Raw genomic sequence first — 23,251 nt, 5'->3', positions numbered from 1 at the left:
CCTTAGACTAGATTGTAATTTTTCTCTTTTAATTATATATAAAAGAGTTGTCATTTTTCTTGCTACAAAACTTCGTAATTTTATGCATATGACGCCTATCTTTTAATCCAATTACTTTGGACAAAAATGTTAAGTATGAAAACAACTCGGCCTATGCAACCAAAACGTTTCAGCCTATGCAATCAGCGCTAGTTGGCCGAATACTTTAATTCGTTTATCAGATATGCCAAGTTAAAAACCTGTTCGTCCTGAAATTTGGCCTAAAATATGGTTATCATTCGTCAGAGCTTGTAATACTACTTTTTTATACAAGGACTTGGTTATCTGCAGTATATTAGGTACATATATGCCCCCCTTCTTGGACGAAGAGAACTCGGTGTCCTCTCTTTGGTTCAAGAAGGAGAATGATCATAATTTGCCAGATAACTTGGACATTTGATGAAAGTTATGGTAACTCGTCCATCCTTGTTGAAAATATGAAATAACTTGTTCCTTTACTAAGGTTGTTATCTCATGGTATGGCCTTTGGACGGAAACTAGGACACATTTACTAAAGTGTTCTAATTCCAGCCGCCTTCGTTTAGGAGATGTCAACTCTTTAAGTTAACTAATTATAGGCCTATATCATGTGCCGTCCTTTATAGGATGGCAACCATTTGTACTTTGTAGTTTTTCAAATTTTTGTGCATCCTCAGACTAGATTGTAATTTTTCTCTTTTACTTATATATAAAAGAGTTGTCGTTTTTCTTGCTACAAAGCTTCGTAATTTTATGCATATGACGCCTATCTTTTAATCCAATTACTTTGGACAAAAATGCTAAGTATGAAAACAACTCGGCCTATGCAACCAAAACGTTTCAGCCTATGCAATCAGCGCTAATTGGCCGAATACTTTAATTCGTTTATCAGATATGCCAAGTTAAAAATCTGTTCGTCCTGAAATTTGGCCTAAAATATGGTTATCATTCGTCAGAGCTTGTAATCTACTTTTTTATACAAGGAATTGGTTATCTGCAGTATATTAGGTACATCTATGCCCTCCTTCTTGGACGAAGAGAACTCGGTGTCCTCTCTTTGGTTCAAGAAGGAGAATGATCATAATTTGCCAGATAACTTAGACATTTGATGAAAGTTATGGTAACTCGTCCATCCTTGTTAAAAATATGAAATAACTTGTTCCTAACTAAGGTTGTTATCTCAGGGTATGGCCTTTGGACGGAAAGTAGGACACCTTTACTAAAGTGTTCTAATTCCAGCTGCCTTCGTTTAGGAGATGTCAACTCTTTAAGTTAACTAATTATAGGCCTATATCATGTGTCGTCCTTTATAGGATGGCAACATGTTGGCCGGTCTCCTAATAGAAGATGCTTTTATTTGCTGCTTTGCTTTGTATGTCCCTTACTTCAGGAACCTGATCCAAAGCCGTCCGGAGAGCACCCCAGTTGGCCTCCTCTGAATACAGCATGACCCTCAGAGTTGGTTCCTCAATTTCAATGGGGAGGACGGCCTTTGAGCCATAGACGAGCATGAATGGGGTTTCTTCAATTGAGTTCTTGGTTGTTGTTCTAATCGACCGTAGAACCGACTGTAACTCTTCTACCCACAGTCCTTTTGCATTGTCTAACTTCTTTTTGATTCCGGCTGATAAAATTTTGTTGAAGGCCTCAACCTGCCTATTGGCCTGGGGATGGGCAACTGCAACAAAGTGGGCCTTAATTCCCTGATCCGCCAGCCATTCACGGAGTTTGGGCGTTTCAAACTGTGGTCCATTATCAAAAACAATAGACTGAGGCATCCCAAACCTTGTAATGAGATTCTTCCAGACGAACCCCTTCACATCATTGGTGGTGATTCCTCTCATTGCCTCAGCCTCCACCCATTTTGTGAAATAGTCGACAACTACTATCACAAATTTTTTTTGGCCGGCCGCCATAGGAAATGGGCCTAGAATATCCATTCCCCATTTGGCAAAGGGAAGGGGAAAGAGAACTGGAGTCAAGTAGTTGGACGGCTTCTGATAAATGTTGCCATGCCTTTGACAACTATCACATTTTTTTGCATACAGCAAGGCGTCCTCCTTCAAAGTCGGCCAAAAGTAGCCAGTCCTTAAAGCCTTTTCTCCTAACGCCCTTCCCCCAATGTGGGAGGCACAAGCTCCCTCATGCAGCTTTTTCAGGACTTCCAATTCGTCCTTTCTAGTGATACATTTGAGAAGGGGCCGGTTGAAGGATTTCTTGTAGAGAGTTTTGTTCCACAACTCAAACCACTTGTCCCTAGCCTTTACATACTTGGCCTCTGATAAGTGGACTTTAGGTTCACTTATTTGCATTTAGTTTAGGTCATTTAGATTCATTTTAGGCCATTTAGTTTCCTTTTTCTTCCCCTTTTCCATCATTTCTCATATTCTCATGCTTAGCATTTAGTTTTAGTTCATTTGCATATTATTCGGTTGCATATAGGTCATTTCATTTGCATGTGCATTCTACCCCCTCCCTCATATAATATGTTCTTGGAGTGTTTTGAAGCAAAGACAAGCAAGGAAGAGGCGCTAAGCAGAGGAGCGGGCGCTCCTGAGGAAGAGGAGCAGGCGCTCCATATTAGACAAAGGCAAATGGCAGTTGCTTGGAGTGGCCCAGGAGCTTTCAAGGAGCTGGCGCTCCAAGGCTGGAGCGGGCACTCCATGTTAGTAGGAGCGGGCGCTCCGTTGCCGAAATTTGTTGGCAGAAGCTTGGAGCGGCCCAGGAGTGGTGCAGGAGCGGGCGCTCCATATTGGCAGGAGCGGGCGCTCCAACGTCCAGATTTTCCGATTTTTTTGTTTCGTCTTTTACAACTTTTCCCTTATTTCTACGGGGTATAAAACCAATTTTGTAATAATTCTAATACTAAGCTTTTAATTTCAGAATTAATTAGTTCTAATTAGAGAGAGTTTTTAGAGAGAGAAGTAGAACTTAGAGAGAGAAACTATATCTAAACTTTTGAATGTGGGTTATTGAAGCTATTTCAATGGAGTTTTGCATTTGATTTTCATCCATCTTTGAGTATTTCTTCTATCTATTCTCTTTATTAACTTATAAACTTGTTTTAGTATTGATTAGTAGTAATTAGTTGATGATTAACTTATTAGATATGATTTTCACCATTGTCGCTTCACCATTGATGCTTCAAGCTTTTTGTTTATTCATTTCCATGGCTAGTGAGTAGATTAGTAGCTAGGGGAAGGGGATGACCTTGTTAATCATGTGTTGTCCTTAAAAGTTAAGCTTGGGGGTGTGATTTGGGTGAGATTGTGTTTTCTAGCTAATTTGATTGCCTTGTTTATTTGATTGATCACCATTTGAACTTGTTGTGGAAATCTAAGGTGAACGATTGAGAAATGAAACCTTAGATAGACCTTTAGCTAGATTTTAGGTTGGCTTCACCATGAAAATAGGTGATTGACTCCATAGGACCTTATTTGGGTCGCTATGAGTTGTGGAAATGCTTGATTAATTGATTTTACCATGAGAATAGGTAAAACGGTTGATTAAGCCCTCTTCATTAGCTCGAGAGAGTAATTAGGAAACGTTTGAGTGACTTAGTCCCCTAATCGACCCTAATGAATCCCCTTGGCTTGACAATTTGGTTAATTATTTGTTAGCTTGTGAATCCCCTATCCCTAGTGTCCTCTTAATATAGTTTAATTCAAATCATTTAGTCTATTTGTTAGTTTCTTAGTTCCTAATTTCTTAGTTGTTCACTAATCTCAAAAACCCCCAAAAATAGGCTTAGCTCGCTAAATCGCATTCAACCCTTGATTAATCTTTGCTTCCTTGTGGATTCGACCCTTTCTTACCCTATATTAGGCTAATTTAGGTATTTAATTTGGCACGTGCAACGACCGTGTCAGCCTCCATAGGATCAAGGGGCAGCCGGCCTGTTCTTTTATATTCGATGATGGGGCTCATCCACTCGTTTTCTCGGCTGAGAAACAGGACCTCCTTTGGATCAATGCTCTTGGCCGACTTGAGCTCCCAGAACACAGTTCTTGGCACATCTCTTTCGGCCGAACTGGCTAGCTTGGAGAGAGCATCTGCTTGATGATTTTCCGACCTTGGCACTTGGTCGAGCACAAACCGCTTTAACGTCTTTATTTCCTCCTTGATCAAATTCATGTACTTACCCATAGATGCTTCTTTGCATTCAAAATCCCCATTGACTTGACTGACTACTAGTAGAGAGTCCGTTTTTGCTTTAATTTCCAGGGCTCCGCCGCTTTGCACATTCTGATGCCAGCTAAGAGAGGTTCATACTCTGCTTCATTGTTTGAAGCCTGGAACTGAAATTTTATGGCATACTCAAACTTGTCTCCTTCAGGTGACTGGAAGATGATCCCCGCTCCACAACCATTGGCAGTGGACGACCCGTCTACTATAAGAGTCCAATGTCGCTTTCCTTCTGCTGGATCTTGGACGTATTCTATTGCAGGCCAAGTAAGCTCTACAATAAAATCTGCTAGGTCTTGCCCTTTAATCGCTTTTCGAGGTTCAAACGATAGATCAAACATATTGAGCTCCACGACCCACTTTAGCATTCGTCCAGAAGCATCCATCTTATGCAAAACTTGTTTCAAAGGCTGATCAGTATAGACAAGGATACTGTGAGCAAGGAAATATAGCCTGAGCTTCCGGCTGGCCATAAGCAGTGCCAAGCCGAACTTCTCTATCATTGAGTACCTGCCTTCTGCATCTTTTAGCACATGGCTAACAAAGTAGACGGGTGTTTGTACCGACTCCCTTTCAGCCAAGAGAACGGCACTAACCGCAAATGGAGATACGGCTAAGTATACATATAATTTTTCTCCTTCGGCCGGGCAGATAAGCCTGGACAACTGCTGGAGATGCTCTTTTACTTGCTGAAAAGCTTTTTCTGCTTCCTCCGTCCACTCAAATCTTGCATTCTTCTTTATTGTTGCGAAAAAGTGATGACACTTATCACCAGACTTAAAGAGAAATTGCCCAAGGGCGGCCAGACATCCCGTCAGGCGCTGGACTTCTTTAATCTTGGACGGAGAGGTCATATTCAGAATTGCTTGTATTTTGCCAGGGTTGGCCTCAATTCCTCGTTGATCGACCAAGAACCCTAAAAACTTCCTGGCAACTACACCAAACACACATTTTTGCGGATTGAGCTTCAGCTTGTACTTTCTGAGGGTCATGAATATTTCTCGCAAATCCTCCAGATGATCCACTTCCCTTCTGCTTTTGACGATCATATCGTCAATATAAGCCTCCATATTCCGTCCTAACTGCGGCTGAAAGACTGAGTTTTTGAGCCTCTGAAAGGTGGCCGGTGCATTTCGGAGGCCGAAAGGAATCCTCAGCCAGCCGTAAAGGCCTTTCTCAGTGATGAACGAGGTTTTGTCCTGGTCTTCAGGCCACATAGAAATCTGGTGGAAACTTGAATAGGCGTCCATGAAGCTTAGCAGTGCATGCCCTGTTATGGAGTCAACTAACCGATCGATTTTAGGCAAGGGGAAATTGTCCTTTGGACAAGCCTTTGTTCAAATCGGTATAATCAACGCACATCCTCCACGTGCCATTCGGCTTGGAAACCATGACTACATTAGCAATCCAATCCGGATAAAAGGTTTCCGGATGAATTTTGACTTTAAAAGCTTTTGGACCTCCTAATCAACAGCTTGGCTCCTGGCCGGTCCTAAGTGTCTTTTCTTCTGCCGGACTGGCTTTTGCCCCGGATCTATGTTCAACTTGTGCACAGCAACTTCGGGATCAATCCCCGGCATCTCCTCAATGGTGTATGCAAAAACATCCTCAAATTCTTTCAGCAACGCGACCAATTCGACCTTGGTCTGAGAACCAAGAACTGATCCGATTTTCAACGTCCTTTCTGGACGTTCTGGATTCAAGCAGATTTCAACTGGGCTCTCCACTGGCTCTGGAAGTTCTAGTCCCAAGCTCATGATAGCCATTACTTCATCAGAAAATTTCTTCTCTTCCTTAATAGCAAGACATTTCCTCTTCTTGCTTGGCAAGAGTATGGCCGGCTTGCCTTCTTAAGGAACCTTCCTTGAGCTTTCCCTACTTCATTCTTCAGCTCACTTATTTGGCCTTTTACTATCTCGGCCGATTCTTCTTCTATGGCCTTTGGCCGCTCTGTCTTTTCTCCTTTTCATGATGATGGTTTCAGAGTGGTGAGGTAGCGTTCTCTTGCTGCTTCCTAATCACCATATAAGGATCCAATCTTTCCTCCATCACACTCGAATTTCATAAGCATCAGATGAGTCACAATGACAGCTTTGATGTGGTTCAAGGTGGGTCGTCCGAGGATGACATTATTGGCTGTTAAATCTCGTACCACCAAGAATTTCACAAAGAGCATTCGAGCGGCCTCTTTATCTCCTACCCTGACGGGTAGAGTGACTGTACCCATAGGATGAATGACTCCCCCACCGAATCCGATAATAGGATGATTGACAGGTACCAAGTTGCTTTCATCAAACTTTAACCTTGAGAGATAATCCGCACTGATGATATCGGTAGAACTTCCTATATCAATCAGGATCCGTCTTACCCTGAGATTCGCAATTTTCATTTCTACCACCAGTGGGTCATCATGAGGTGTTCTTATCTTCCCCCTATCCTGCTCGCTGACCATAATTTTGGGGAAAGGATCAGACTCTGCCTGGTTGGTAAGCATCACCTGGCTGAGTTCCCGCAAATAATTCTTGTGGCCACAATTCGTAGGGCCCCCAGCTGCAAATCCTCCAGAAATTACCATCACTACATCTTCATCAGTGCTTTCATCATCTTTTCTTCTTCCCTGACGGTTATCCTTCTTCTGGAATTTTCTACTTGACTGAGGTAGATAAGAGTTCATCTTGCCTTTACAAGCCAAGTCTTCCAAAGCTCTTTTCAAATGTTTACACTCGTTCGTCTCATGACCACAATCTTTGTGATAATGGCAGTATTTGCTTTTATCCCTGTTTCTGTAGGGCGTCTTCATTTCTGCTGGTGCCTTCAGCTCGTGCTGATCCTTGATCTCCATGAGAATATAATACTGATCCTTGCTGAACTCTATAGGCTCAGCTGAAGCTGTCGATTCAGATCTTCTTCTTCTTTTGGATGAAGTTGTCATTAAATTCATTGCCCAAGTTTCAGCTTTCTTGGGAATGCTCTTTTTTGGCTGAATAGTCTCTTCAACTTTCTTTGCCTTTGGATGTTTTGCTTCCGCACAAACCTCCGTAGCATGAATAAAAGCCTCTGCTTCCTTAAGAGCCTCAGTTAGGGTGGTTAATCTTCTTTTTTACCAAATCGAACTTAAAACTTCCAAGTCTTAGACCTCGGATGAAAGCATCAAAAGCCACCCCAGCATTCAGATCCTGGATCTACAACGCTTCTAGATTAAACCTCTTCACATAGCTCCTCACGGCTTCTTTAGGCCCTTGGACGACCTTGCCCAAATGCATGCTGGTCTTCTGCTCTTGCCGATTTGCTACAAAATGGCTTGTAAATAATAAACTAAGCTCAGTGAAATTATTCACCGAGTTAGGAGGAAGATTGTTAAACCACTTCTAAGTTACTCCTTTCAGTGTGGCTGGAAAGTTCTTACACCACGTAGCGTCATCAACTGCCTGAACGTACATCTGGTGTTTGTAGGCTGATAAATGATCATCTGGATCTGTAGTACCGTCGAAAGGTTCAATCGTCGGAAGCTTAACCTTTAGGAATGGGGGGCCTCCATGATTATGGCCGAAAAGGGGGTCGGCCAGTTAATCCTGAGTGCCCCAACATGTCCCTCAGTGGGTATGTGCTTCTGGCAATATTCCTTCAGTACTGGGTTTGAGGAGGTGTTAGCTAAGGCTTGACGCCTGTACACCATTGGTTGTATAACCGTCTTCTCTTGTCTTGGCTGAACAGCCGAAGGTCCTTGACTTCTTCTTGCTGTCTTGGACGGAACTCTCAACGAAGGATCTTTCATGTAAGGAGTAGACCCTGAGGCCGAATGCTGAAGAGCAGCCGCCCTCTTGGCCTCCAAGTACTCCATAGCATCCGTCTCCATATTATGACCAGTAGGAGGGATGTTATCTCCTGGCCTAACTACCAACTTCCAGTCCGTCTTCCTTCTTGGTTCACTGACAGCTGGCTGTTTTCCTTTAGACAAAGGCTTGGTCAACTCTGGCCGAGGAGGTCGGCTGGTTCCTGGACGACCTTCCTGAGACTTTCCTCTAAGTGATACTGCCACCTCTCGCCCTGGATTAACCTGAAAAAACAGCATATTGCTTTTAATTTGCTCCTCCATGACAGCAGCCATCCTAGTCTGGAAGTCATTCAAGACGTTTTCCAGATGACCAGCCGTCACTGGACGGTCAAAATTCTCTTGGATAATAGGGCCCCTACTCCCTCCAGAGAGACGAACGGCAGCAGAGGGCCTGTCTCGTCCTCGGGGCGGCCTCTCATCATTCACTGTATCCTCTACCCGTATCTCAAAGCTTTTGTTCCTGGCAATATTGGATGAGTAACAATCAGTCATTGTTGCGTCTCCCCACAGACGGCGCCAAATGTTACGTAGTGCAAAACTAGTAAATCAATACTACAACTCCCAACAGTAGGTTCTCAATTTGGAGACTTGTGCAACAACACCTGAGCTCGTATTCCGGACCTGAGGTCTGCCTTGAAACTTGCAAGAAAGGGACCCATCCTGGAGGTTTGGGTGGTATTTCCCCCTCCGAAGCTTAAGTCAGATATTAGGGATGTGAAGGAACTTTTAGAGAGAGAAAGTAGAGAGAAGTAGAATTTATGGTAGAATAACAGTACTATGTCCTGAAAAACGTACCTTTCCCCTGATTTCAAGGACTATTTATACTGTTTGAAATGACTGTTGTACCTTGATGTCACCCTAATTTGGGAGCATCTGATTGGCTGAGCAATAATATTGCGACACGTGGCATATGTTGATTTGTCAGTACACCTCCCCTTTTTACAGTAATAAGCTTTACCTTTACTAGCCCTAAGTACAAGTTTGGGCCATAATGAAGCTTGTTAGTACACTTTTTTCCTCAGAAAAGTGTATTTTAGCCCATCTAAACTTTTGACCCATGTACTTTACCAGTACAAGTACGTGCCACTTGTAAGGTGGTGATGAGGCCACGTGGCACCTCCATAGCTTTTGATTTTAAGGCTACAACACTAACCATAATGAACAAATCTGAATTTTTATTCTCATAATATAATATATATATGAATCAAGATTATTCGTTAAAACAGTAAATTAAACCCAATAATCATGATTAACATTAAAAGAAAGCATAAAAACATAGTCTTTAATGGAATCTTGAGGAAGAAGAAAAGAAAACAACCACAAGAGGAAGAACAAAGGGGCTCCGAAAATTAGAGGACCACGGCAGCAACACGGTGGCACAACTCACGGTGGTTTTGGAAGGCTTGTGATGTTTCTTGTTGAAAAAGAAACGTTACTTGATGAAGAAGAAAGAAAGAACTTGGAAGAGAAAAAAAAGAAAACCGTGGAAGAGGAGAGAGAGAATGCCGTGTGGTTTGAGAAAGAGGAGAGAGAAAATATTCTTGTGTAGTAATAATTGAGTGATAGGATATTTATAAGGAGCTTCCTTTTTGGGCTTAGGAAAAGGAGATTGGGCTTAATGATAATTGATGATGAATAGGATAAACAAATTAGAACTTTTATCACCAATATGACTCCTTGTCCTTATTGGGTTCCTCAAGTCCATTAGACTTCTTTTCCACTAGAAATTAGTATTTAAAACTTTTATCAAAGCATGCTTAACTAAAATATTTTTAACTTCCTTAAATCCTTAAAATAATTTCATTTGACTTTTAAAATAGTCAATCTTTTCAAATAGTCAAATCATTTTAAAACTAAAATATGTTTAAATATAAATATATAAATACTAAAAATATATTTATAAAATCCATTAAAATTACGGGGGATTACAAGCACAGGCTTTGGACAAAGGACAAAAGCTGCCTCCAAGGTTTGTTATAGAGCCCAACAATACTACCCCCAAGGTTCGATATGGAGCGTAGACGACCGTATCAGGTCAAAAGAATAACTATCCTCCACCCATACCTTTCCCAATTTCTATTTTCAGTTCATAAACTAAGCCAGCAAAACACTTGGGTGGTGGTTGTCTGCAGTGGGTGTTGTTGTTCATAAACAACAACACCCACTGCAGACAACCACCACCCAACAACAGTGGCAAAACAACAACACCATAACAACGCATCACCACCACCAACAATCCCAACAACAACAACAATACAACAACATAATAACAACAACGCTAACAACAACGCAACTACAACAAGAACAAAACAACAACAATTCAACAGCACAACCAACAACAACCACCACAAGTCCACAACAACAACTACCATAACTCCTTTCAAGTAAACTATACTCCACAATTAAACTCCTAATCATAATCTAAATATAAATTAGGCTTGAATTACTAATCAAGAATTCTGAAATTAAAAATAATGAGGTAAATTTACCTCTGCTTCAAGAGATATTCTCATTCCCTCCAGCAAAATAGGATCTCAGCCAATGAAGAATAAGCAGGAAAACGGCTACATCACAATGTAATTGTTCTAACTTAGTATAAATAGTCTTGTAGCTCGCATGTTGTAAATCATCACTCAATACTACTTCTACTCTCTCTCTCTCATTTAAACACTTGTACTCCCCGACAAACTCAACCAACATAGTGAATTGGCAGGATACCAATCATCTCGTGGTTTTCCCTCGTTTCCAAAGGGTTGTCACGTAAAAATTGTTGTTTTCTTGCATTTACTTTACGCAACTTTATTTCACGCAAGTTTTTAATATTCGCAAGTTATTTGTCAACTCCCTCTCCCAGCAAATTAATCCTTGTGTGAAATTAGACCTAAAACACATGTGCTCTTGATAAACGGAGTAATAAATTGGTCAGATAACCCGTTTAATAATTAGATCGGATTAGGATTGAGTATTTTTAACCCGTTTAATAAATAAGTCGGTTTAAAATTGAAAGAGTTCAATTCATCTACCGAATACCCGATACGAATTTGACACGACACGACTGGTTTACTTGCTCTTAGGGGTGTAAGTGGATTGGACTGGATTGGACTTTGCCAAATCCAAATCCAGTCCAAAGTTTTTTGGACTCAAGAAATTGAGTCCAAGTCCGATCCAAATATTTTTTGAGTCCAGTCTAATCCAGTCCGATAATTTTTTCTTGAGTCCGAATCCAGTCCAGTCCGATTATTATATATTTTTTCCCGATTTAGATTCAATGATTCACAACGTTTTTTGAGATGCTTGAGCATTTGACGTCTGATTCAATTATCAATATCCGTAAATTAGATTAAAAGCTTAAATTAAAGTAAAATACTATGAATAAAAAGTTGAATTAGATGCGTACCTTGATCTAAGTTGAGAGGAAGTAGAGAGACTGAGAATCAATTTGAGGGAGAAATAGAGAATGCGAGAGTCGAGAAAGCGGGTAGAAAGAAAATGAAGAGGAAGTGAGTAGTAAGGACTGAGGAGTGAAGTGAGGTAGAATTAGTCGACTACTAGCCTAATACTGCACTACTGTTAGTATAATTTATTTATTTAACAAATGGAGCTAAGTGCAATAGTCTGGCGCCAAGTAAAATTGTCAGTTGAAATATTTAGAGAGGGAAGGTTGAAAACTCCAAAATTTTAAAAATAGTATCAATTTTTTTAATATATACATTATATATGTATTAAATATATATTATATATAAAAATATTTTTGGACTGGACTGGAGTTATTGGACTCCAAAAGGATGAGTCCAAATCCAGTCCAAAAATATTTGGACTCGAAAATTTAAGTCCGATTCCAGTCCGAAAAATTTTCAGTCCAGTCCAGTCCGACAAGTTTGGACTGGACTGGATTGGACTCTGGACTTTTCGTAGTCCGCTTACACCTACTTGCTCTAACCCAATCGAGATACAAGTAAAGCCCACTATCTCTCCCTTTTCAAGCTTGTATGAACTTCTGGGCGAAGCCATAGCAGAATCTCTGAGTTCTACAATACTCCATCAAAAGCACGAGCACGAAGCAGAGAATAGTGGCGATGGCGGAAGTCGCTAATCCTGGAACTGATACTCCTCCTAATCAAACTATTTACATTAATAATCTCAACGAAAAAATTAAGCTCGAAGGTAACCTTTCATTTTACCCTAATTTTTATCTTCAATCTCTCTCTTTCTTTCTCCTCTCGCATTTGTTTATCTTTTGTTGTATAATATTTTTTTTCAGAGTTGAAGAAGTCGTTAAAAGCCGTATTTTCTCAATTCGGGAAGATTGTTGAGGTTTTAGCATTCAAGACATTGAAACACAAAGGTCAAGCTTGGGTGGTTTTCGAGGATAGTTCTTCTGCTTCCAATGCAATTCGCCAAATGCAAGGTTTTCCGTTTTATGATAAACCCATGGTATGTTTTTCTAGTTAAGTTTCGCCGTAATCTTGGGGTAAGATGGACGGTGTTTTAATAGACCATGTAGTATGTTTTCTCTATCATCAATTTTTATTTGCACTATTATTTGTTTAAATGTTGAGCTCTTTATTTTAGTTTTTTTGTTTAGTGTTTTTAGTATTATGATTTAAAGATGCTTTATGGTAATTTTTAGATTGTAGGAGTTACAAATGTAGGATTCGTGTTGCTCTATCATCATGTTAACCTATGGTGGGACTAATAAGGATGAGGGAAGCAGGGGAAGATTTTGTTCAACTTTTCCCTACTAAATGTTCTATTAGCAATTCCGGTGTCAAATTTCCTAATTCAAAGCTCCGACACCTGAGTGCGTATTTGCTGCTGTCCTTTGTGCTTGTTTGGTTGGAGGGAATTTCTATCTTGTTTAACTTTTGTCATCTGTCGATACAAATTAAGACGGGGAGGGGGAATGGGATCATTGGATTGTGGGGAGACTTAGTTTGTTTTACTTTTGTCATTTGTTGCCACAAATTAAGAATTTGAGGTGGAGAATTTTGCTTCCTTTTTCCTTTCCACATGAGATATATTGTTTATTCTGGGGACTGGAAAGCATATGCTGAATTTTCCTTCAATTTTCTTCTCGTCGAAGTCCCAAGTTAAGTAACATTAACATCCCCTCCTGCAAAATCGCAGATTGTGCTGGAAGTCGATGCAGACTAATGCATTCATTATGTATATTCCTTTTAATCCATTTACAAGACTGGTAGGTGAAAATTACTTCCACTATAGAGTTTATGGAGGTGAAAATCGAATTTAATTTTATGATCTTTCAATTGGGCTTAAGGAGTGTGAGTAGTTTTACCATTTGAAAGTGTTGTCAATGGAAGTTTTATCCCCTAAAATATGATATTCAAGGGAAGAAAGTTAAAACAAACGTGGGGAGTGGTTGTCTCTTGAACCCATGAAGGTGGGAAAGAAGCATACTTATCATTGGAAAAAATGGAGAATTGAGAAAATTGTTGGTGGAAGCCTGGTAGGCGAACGATGCCATGTGACACTTCGATACATTGAGAAAATTGTTGGAGCCTGGTAGGCGAAAGATGCCATGTGACACTTCGATACGATAGGCAACCCGCTTCCATGTTTTGCTAAGGTTTTGGAAGTGTGCACCACCCTAGCTTTGGGGTAGCTTTATTTGATTATGAAAATTATATTTATACACACACACACACACACACACACACACACATATGAAGTGTGTTCACTTTGCAAACTGGAAAGCCTACTGTCTACTTAAATATTACTACGTACTTGCCATGGCCATTCATTTTCTCTTATGGCTAGGTAGTAGAAATGATAAATAATTATTGTGTAATGCAGAGAATACAATATGCAAAGACCAAGTCAGATGTAATTGCCAAAGCTGATGGTACTTTCGTTCCACGTGAAAAACGAAAGAGACATGAGGAGAGAGGTATGCACTTTCATTTCTATAGCCACATTCAAGTGCCATGGCTGGTTGTATATTAGAACAGGTTAAATGACTACAATTTTCCCGCCAATGTAATTTATATAAAAGTCAAGATTTATGAAATAATTCCAGAAATGAGTTAGGAAATTTTTTTGTTCTATAAGAAATGATTTGGCATCTAGAGAAAGCCAACCCTTTTTTTATGATGAAGTAGGTTTTCCCACTCAGTTTCACTTCTACTAGAAAGAATTTGACCTGGCAACTGTAACTTTTTCATTCCAAACAGGCCTAGTTTGGGTCAGGATATCGAATTGTAATTCTTAGCTTGACTCATTTGAAGATGCTACGAGACTTGTATAAGTAAATACTAATTTGCTTCTGGAATGTTGAATTTTTCATCCTCTATTCCTTTAAAGGGTATATCTGGTACAAAAGTTAAAAGTGGGAATGGAGTTGTAACACACATACGGTACTCTAAAAGTGAATGCTATCCCTACTCCTAGATTGTGAAAGAAATAAGAAGAAAGTAATTTGCGATGTCTATAGTTACACTATCTAAGAAGATATGATTCTTTACATAGTTATCTACTTCAGTCAATCTAAAACCATGGTAGTAGAGAATGTATTGAAGATATTTGAGTTTGGAAGTTAATGAGCGAAGTATTAAACACCTTCTCTGAACTAGTTTCTTGTAGTTCATTATAAGCTCTTAGTTTCTCAAAATAGGGGCACCTGAAAGAAGTTATTTCTAGCAAATTTGGGAGGTTATCATCAGAAATTTAGAAGCATTATGAAGGACTCGACCTCTAACTTCTGTGAATTGGAATGAAGATGCAAAGCAAAATGGTCCTTGCACATCAACAACTTCGTCACCTTAATGAGCATGATAGTAGCTTTTCGATTTTCAATGAGTCACTTTGTTAAATATTTTTCCCACTTGAGGGTTCCATACCGAGTGATGAGAGATGTCTTGTTAATGGAAGTTCCTGTCATATGAAAAAAGATTATTACATCCAGACTTAGTTCAATCCTTCTCAGGCTTGGACCTGGCTGTTTGGTGTAGCTTGTAAATCTGCACTTCTGTGCCTCATAAAATAGCTGAGCAACCCCCAATTTTGTCAGTGCTCCCAAAATTCCTGAACTTCATAGGAACATCGAGACTGCCCCATACTTATAAGCTGGAAAGTGGCAAGATGCGTGCAGCTGCTTTGGTTGGAACTTCTGTCTTTTTGTTAAGATTAAGAGAGTAATATAAAGTTTTGTCGATGTGTTGTTGCATCTTTTATTACAATTATCTCTATTATGCCAAGTGTTGCTAGGGTAACTGTTTAGGTTGCACTATCTTATCTAATTATTGAATGGAGTCTTTGCTTGCAACATATAACTGCTATGAACTCAGATCAAACTTAGTGAATAACAAGAAAATAAGGCTAAGAGTATAGATAGTATTGTATTCAATCAATGGTCATCAACTTCATACAGTGCTCATCATTCGAGAGGATGAGTGCTCTCCCAAGGTTTTCCTATTTCTCAATACTTTTCAGAATGATTTCCCCCGGTACAAATCCCCTATTTATGACATCACACACCACTACCTACAACAGTAATATTTTTAGTAAAAGAGCAGCTTGCCCTTTCTTTCTAGAAGGTAGCTAGATATTTCCATGCTCATTCTCCAGTTCAGCATTGATCGGAATATTCTCTAACCCTACGTCGTTTCTTTTAGCCTTGTTCCTTCTCTTATACGTAATCAGCACAGGAGGTTTAGGGTGAGTTACAGCAATAACTTTGAGATTAACTTTAATGGAGTGTGAGATGGATGGGACATGAACATGATTGGGAGGCTAGCTATGAATGGATATTTTTTGTAGGCCTCAAGGTCAATCAATGCATAGTTTTATTTTTCTATGAAAATTCACAGCACTAATCGTAACTATTGACCATCTTAGTTAAATAATTCCAACTTTTATTAATCTCAGAATAATCCCAACTATTACTCCACCCTTCTCAAAGCAGTCCTGGATAACCTAAACCTAAAACTTGTTAAACAGGTTAAATTTTTTAAATTGTGCTTTTATTTTTCATTTTTTCATTAGCAAAATTAATTGTAACTTTTATTCATTACAAGAATTAATTTAATATTTTTTTCAGTTGGAAATTAATAATTTTTTCCATTTGTTTGAGTCTTGCCTTTCACGCTTTCTTAGACATGTATTTCGAGGCAATTGTAAATGGTGTTTTAAAATTTTTAATGACTTTCTTGGGTAATTGGGATGCTGCCAGGCACCATTAAGGGACACGATAATTTCGAGAGTCATGTTGAAATGATCACCAGAACGTCAAAGTTTGGACACGTGTTTTGAGATGATGTGAAACTTTTGACCCCTAGAACGACTTTATTTGAAAAAACAGACGCCACGGAGCGCCCTTTGGAAGTGTAAATTTCAAGAAGCTAGTGGAAATGAGTACCAATACATGAATTTCATGGTACGTGTTTCAAGGCGATCTTAAACGACACTTTTGACTTTTGAAGTGACTTTTCTTTTTTTAAAAAAAACAGACACAAGCATACGCCTTTTATAGTGCACTAATTTCATGAAGCCAGTTGAAATTACTACCAACTAGTTAATTTTTGGCACATGATTCGAGACGAGCTTAAACGTAGACCTGGCAATCGGACCAATCGGATCGGATTCAGACCAGACCAATTCAGATCGGACCGTTTTCGGATCAAGTTACATTCGGACTGGGATCGGGCCGGATCGGACCGTTTCGGATTGGGTCATCGTTCGGACTATTATTTCGGATTGGAATCGGACCGGACCAATTCAGATCGGACCGTTTTCGGATCAAGTTACATTCGGACCGGGATCGGACCGGATCGGATCGTTCGGATTGGGTCATCGTTCGGACTATTATTTCGGATCGAAATCGGACTATGGTGGGATGAATGGAATACTTATGCCAATGATATTTTTTTAATATAAAAAACGAGTAAGTTTCGGGTATTTCGGATCAAAGCCTAATCGAAACCAATAATTTCGGATCGGTTTACCTTCGGGTCGGACCAGTTTTAGATCGGGTAGGATCGGTTTCGGATCGGGTAAGATTATATCGGATCATTCGGATTTCGGATGAGTTTCGGATCAAGATTATTTCGGATCGGGATTCGGACCGGATCGGGACCGTTTCGGATTCGGATTAAGGTTCGGACTGTCTCGTTCGGACCCAGATCGGACCACGGATCGGATATTTCGGACCGGATTTTCGGATCAGGACCAACTTTGCCAGGTCTACTTAAACCGCTCTTTCAATTTTCAAAGTGACTTTTTTTGCAAAAATGCACGCTGCGGAGCCTTAAGGGAGCTAATTTGGAAAAGCTGGTTGAAATGAGTACCAATACGTTAATTTTTTCGACACGTGCTTCGAGGCTACCTGAAACCCACTTTTGACCTTTGAGACGAATTTTTTTAGGAAAAATGGGTATATCACCAAGTGTCTTTTTTAGGTGTAAATTTAGATAAACCAATCGAAATGAGTACCAATACATCAATTTCTTGCACGCGTTTCAAGGCTAAACGACACGTTTGGCCTTCGAAACGACTTCTTTCTAAAGAAACGGACACCGGCATGCGCCTTTATAGGGCGCTAATTTTGAGAAGTCGGTCGAAATGAGTACCAATATGTCAATTTTTTGGACACGCTTTTCTAGATTTTCTTATTTACAAAAAAATCAGTTTGATCCAATTATTTTGTGACACTTGGCATATTGAACTGGTTTAGCTGGGATGAGACACTTTTTGAAAGGGTGGGGTAATAGTTAGGATTATTCTGGGATTAATGCCGGTTGAGATAATTTTGGGAAGATTGAATTATTCTTAGAGTAAACTTTTTCCCTTTGTTTAATTATAATAAAATAATATATGGCTTTAGATATAATAATAATAAAAATAAGTTATTTATCTAAGTCCATGAGTAAATTTTTTCCCTTTGTTTGGACTTTCTCCTTAGTTTTCCCCCAAAGTGAAGTGAGTAAACTAAAAAGAAAGGGAGGGAGTACAATTGAAGGCATCATCAGTTTACTATGTTATTGGAGTCAATTATATTTGTTGCTTGCTCGTAATGTAGAAAGATGTTAGCGTAACACGTAACTTATTATAGTGTTGATTTCTAAGTCTAATCACTTAGAATAGAGTTGTGTGGCTAATATGGGTGTACTACCAATAAGATGCCCCCGAGAAAAAGCAAAAGGGATATGATTGTGGTATTATTAGGATCCTTTTGCAGGTGGTTATATGAGGAAAAAGTGAAAAACTGATGATAGTATTATTTGCTACCATTGGTAGTCAAACATGTTCTTGTGCATTTCACTTTTTGTAAGAAATTAGTCGGATTACTACCTGACTGGAACTCGATAAGCAATTCTCAGTTTGTTGGAAATTTTAGTACAATTACTCATTTTTTAGGGTGTTACTTTTTTATCCTTAGTGCTTGTGGAGGTGCATTTATTTTTCAGTTTCTTTTCTTCTCACCATCACGTATAAGCTGGAAATAATTGGCAAACTATTACAAAATAGAGATATATGCAAAAGTGTGGATGCTTAAATGTGTGTCGGTGTATATCCCCTTCATCTCAAAATACAAAATTAGAAAGGGAGTATAAGGTGGACCATTTGCATAACCTTTATGTAAAAAAGATGGATGCGATTGCCTGATTAGTGGGTAATTTATGTGGAGGAAAAATAAAAAGTTGATATGATTGAAGTTAATGAGTAATAATTTAATTTGCTGAGAAGAGAGGAAAATTAGATGGGTAGGAGATAGTGGACGAGTGGGGTAAATGAATAATCTTATATGGAAAAAGTAAAAGTGAATTGAGATGTGGTCTTAGCTCAAAACAGAAATTAGGTAGAGTATTTTGAAATGCAAAGTGGTTATGTTATATGAGAGGGAGGGAGTGCAATGTATCTATGGACAGAGTCGCACACTATATGATTATTGATGATCCACTCTTGGACACTGACGAGATATGAATACTTTGACCCTTCATATGAGCCAATGTCATGGAAACAATTCACAAAATAGCCGAGTTGGGCACTTGGAAACATAAACATGTACAGTATCTTGGTCTGAGTAACATAGCTGGGCCACGATGTCTGATTATATTGCACATCCCCCCTTGAACTCATATATATGTAATTTTGCTTAACTTGTTCTCAGATACTCTGTTTTATATTTTCTCTCTATATCTTATTTCCTTTAGGTTTTTTGGGGGACAACGCTAATCAAGGCATGCACCTCTGTTTGATTTACTTTTTTCACCTATCTTTTGTGGCCTCTAAGGTTGTAGTTGCATGAGATTAGTCATGAAAGTTGCTTTGAAGGCAGACTAAAGCAATTCCACATCTAGGGAAACTGGAAGTAGAGAAGCCAAGACCTTTCGATTTAGATGTCACCGAAGCATGAATGTGTAACTACCACAACAATTTTGCCAATATTGATGGTTGAGACTTGAGATTTGAGACACCTATGGGGTACCTGTGTGCTTTTTCAAATTCAATGTTGTAGCCCTTATGTTTTCTTTGTTTGACATAGTACCCTTCAACTTATGAAGTTTTCTGTATGGTATCCCTGCCTTAAGTCAATGTTGCGTTGACAGTTAGTTTCTTTATTTTCCACCATTTGAAGGTAATATTTCCCACCAAAATTCGACCTACAAATTCATTGCTGCTTCTTTATAATGAATATTCAAAATTTCATAAGAAGCAAAAATTTGGAGTAAGTGGAGAAAGGTCACAGGGTTTCCAATAATGACGGAGTTGGGTGGGTCATTATGTCTTCACATTAAAGTTCGCAATAAATTATAAATAATAGGGGTACCATAGAGAAAACATATAAAGTTGAAGGGTGTTATGTAGAATAAAAAAACTACATGGTACAATTTTTAAGAGCACAGGGGTACCCCATAGAAAAACCCTAAACTTTATATATTCTCTTATAAGACTTTCATTTCTCTTACTTTAGTATATGTCCTGAAAGCTTCTGTTCGTTAGATGTCAGTCTTGTCCTTTAGATGAGTGCCTCTTAAGAAATATAATTTGCTTTGGTATACAAGTAGATATGCGTGTCATTTTAGGAGTGTCTTTTACTTAAGCCCATCGTTACAAGAGATGCTCATTTGTTGCAGTACAAAATTGAGGAAATGCATGTGAAGATGTGGGATAAGTTATCCAATGAAACTTAATCCTGGTTGCGTGTATGACTTGTCTCCACCTTTTAGGGAAGTGAATTTGCTTTGGCATGCAAGTAGATAAAATGGTTCTTTCATCAAATATTTTCGAATTTTCATAAAATTCACCATATACCCTCAACTTTTGGAAATTCACCAAATACCCTTGACTTTTATACAATTAACAAAAAATACCCTTTTGACTAATAGAGTTAGAATTTTGTTAGTCATAAGCCCTAACCCATAAACCTTAATTAAACCTAATTAGCTTATTAACCCTAACTATCTTCACTAATTAACCCTAATTCACTATCTTCACTAATTAACCCTAATTCACTATCTTCTTCCCTATTTTTCTCGGTCCATCAAGCCCCCTCCATATCAACCACCCTAGCCACCTTTACCTTGAAAACCACTGCTAACCTGAAAACATCCGTCACCATCACGACCACCACATCGATCTCCTTCGTCAACCTACTCATTCTCTCCTCTTCGCACAAACTCCATTTATGGATTGGGGGAGGGGGTGGTTTTGGTGGTTGGTAGAGGAAAGGGGGGTTTCGGCCTTTCTGGATTGGAAGGTGATGGTGTTGGTGATCTAGGTGGAGGGAAAAAATGAAATGGGTAGGAGGGGAGAGTCTGTAGAGAAGGAAAGCGGGAGAGATTACATTAAAAATAATTATTAGGGTTAATTTGGTGAATTAATTAGGGTTAATTAAGGTGTTTAAGGGATAATTAACATAATTGCCCTTAATGACTAACGGAGTTGACTTCCGTTAGTCATTAAGTGCATTCGGTAGATTATTTTCAAACTCGAGGCTATATGGTGAAATTTTCAAACAATGGGGGGTATTTGGTGAACAAACGAATTTGTTAGGGGTATTTGGTGAAAAAACGTAAATATAAATAATGTTACAGTGAGAGAAGTTTCACTTAAGCCCATTATTGTCGGAGATTTTTGTATGTGGTGCTTGGTGGTCATAATAAGAGGTCATAAATTTGAGGAGGGTGGATAGTGTGGGTTTACTTGCTCAATGAAACTTACTCCGAGATCCCTATCTTGTCCTGTAGATTAGTTGTCTGTTGAGAAATTGCATAGAGGCTGGAGTGCAGCAACATTGAGAAGATCAGATGAACACCTAACCCAATCTTTGTTGGAGATGATTGCATCTATTTAATGCCAAAATAGATGGACATGAACTTCTGACATGGTTAGCTTTAAGCAGACCACAACAAAAAGTCTAAAGTTGTCTTGCTGATTGAGATGGTTTTGTGGAATTGAAAAACAAAATCAAGCTGCAAGCAAACTAAGGAATGAAGGGAAACCCCAACAGCAAAATGGTGAAGGGAAATGTGGGATAGCATTTTTTAGAATATGCCTTTATTTCTTGACTATGCTCTTCTGGTTTTGAAGTACTTTAAATGTTTGATTTTGAAGTGATTGGATGTTTTACAACAGCTACTGAGCTACTACAATATTTTCATGCTCTTAACAGGTAAGAAGCGGAGGGAACAACTTGATGCTAATCAACCAGCTGTTGGAATGAATTATGCTGGAGCATATGGCGTTGCTCCACCTGTAAGTTATCTTATTTTGTTTATTGTTCTTGCACTTTTGTATTTCTATACCCTGCATTATTTGCTTATATGGATTTTCAGTAATAGATGTGTTACCCTTTTCTTGTACTAGTAAGAGGGAAAGAGCATCCTTTAAAAGGGGAATGCAGTAGAAAACTTGATTATAGAGGCAGTGAGGTTGGTCCAGTCAAGTTTTGAGGTTATAGGTAATAGAGGTTCTAGACTTCTGGTTCAAATCCCTGATCAATTCGATGTCTATGCTTATTTCAACGTGAAGATGATTTCAATGGGAATTTATTCTTCATATTCTAGTCTCTGCTCCTGTGATGTGTACTGCGTTGCTGTTTTTTCTTGCCGCGAGTTTTTGCCTTTTCTTATTTTCTTCTTGGACAAGATACTTGAGGAGACTGTATTTGTGACCTTAAAAGTTGAATTTCACTTGTTGTCTTTCCACATTTTGAAGGGTGAGAATGCCCGTGTAATACTCGTGAACGGTAAATTGTACTAGGTAAAGCAGGTTATCAGCAATGAAATGACTAAGGTAGCAAGGGATTCAAGTACACGTTATCAGTTGTGGATTTCTGTGAAGTGTTTTCAGAGACTTAATATCTGGTTACAAAAGATATTATTCAGTGATTCTACAAGGTCCCTGTTTTTCCATATCTAATCCGATTTTGCTGAATATTGCAGCTTTCACAGATCCCATATATGGGTGCAAAACCAGTCATCCCAGAGGCCCCGGCTGCACCAAATAACATACTTTTTGTCCAGAATCTTCCACATGAGGCAACTACATTGATGTTGTCGGTGCTTTTTAGACAATACCCTGGCTTCAAGGAGGTACGTATGGTGGAAGCAAAGCCAGGGATTGCGTTCGTGGAGTATGAAAACGAATTGCAATCAATGGTCGCAATGAACGCACTCCAGAATTTCAAGATAGTGGGAGATAACGCTATGTTAATCACATATGCAAAGAAATAGATGAACATCTGTGTTAAGCCTTGCATGTGTTGGAGATAACTTTTTGTCTGGAACTCTTGTTTGTGAGCTGCCATTTATCCTTCATGCTATTCTTAGGATATAGTGATTATGTATGTAGTTCAGGATGTAAAATTTTAGTTGGATATGTTTTTTGCGTGTGCAATCAAGGTTCAAATAGCTTTTTAGTACTGGCGCTTGGATTTCTAAACCTCCTAAGAGTGATTGTACCGTTATTTTGCCTCCTTACATTTTATCAACGTACTGCTCTGATAATACAAGTCTTTGGGGTAACTGATTTTCACCTCTAATCTATTGTATGTTCTTGTAGCTTCCCTCCCAGGGTTCAAGTCTGTATTTTTCAATTTGTTTTATGCAAGGAAGTTATATAAGCTGCTTTAGCTAAGAAAGAAGCCTACTTATGGAACAATTATCTTCCTTCCAAATCCCCCCCCCTCCCAATTTAGGAGGGGAAAATGAATCATTTCCTTTTACTTCTCTTCCTTCCCCCCAACCCTAACAA

The 23,251-nt window shown here is 39.1% G+C and overlaps 2 protein-coding genes across 2 annotated transcripts; one reads left to right on the top strand and one right to left on the bottom strand.

Annotated features, from left to right (window-relative positions):
• Positions 1 to 6,217: 6,217 nt before the first annotated feature.
• On the bottom strand, positions 6,218 to 7,135 carry LOC104899008 (uncharacterized). The gene has a single exon (XM_010686147.1). It carries the CDS (start codon positions 7,133 to 7,135, stop codon positions 6,218 to 6,220), a length of 918 nt encoding a protein of 305 aa, XP_010684449.1.
• Positions 7,136 to 11,984: 4,849 nt separating this feature from the next.
• On the top strand, positions 11,985 to 23,039 carry LOC104898926 (U1 small nuclear ribonucleoprotein A). Its single transcript, XM_010686054.4, has 5 exons — positions 11,985 to 12,202; positions 12,300 to 12,472; positions 13,853 to 13,946; positions 21,669 to 21,751; positions 22,441 to 23,039. Exons 1-5 carry the CDS (start codon positions 12,115 to 12,117, stop codon positions 22,729 to 22,731), a joined length of 729 nt encoding a protein of 242 aa, XP_010684356.1. The 5' UTR covers positions 11,985 to 12,114; the 3' UTR covers positions 22,732 to 23,039.
• The last annotated feature ends 212 nt before the right edge of the window (positions 23,040 to 23,251 follow it).

The sequence above is a fragment of the Beta vulgaris genome, chromosome 7 (genome assembly GCF_026745355.1).
Source record: "Beta vulgaris subsp. vulgaris cultivar EL10 chromosome 7, EL10.2, whole genome shotgun sequence".
NCBI lineage: Eukaryota > Viridiplantae > Streptophyta > Magnoliopsida > Caryophyllales > Amaranthaceae > Beta > Beta vulgaris.
Note: the sequence above shows the minus strand (reverse complement) of the source record. Positions and strands in the feature narration are given on the sequence as shown.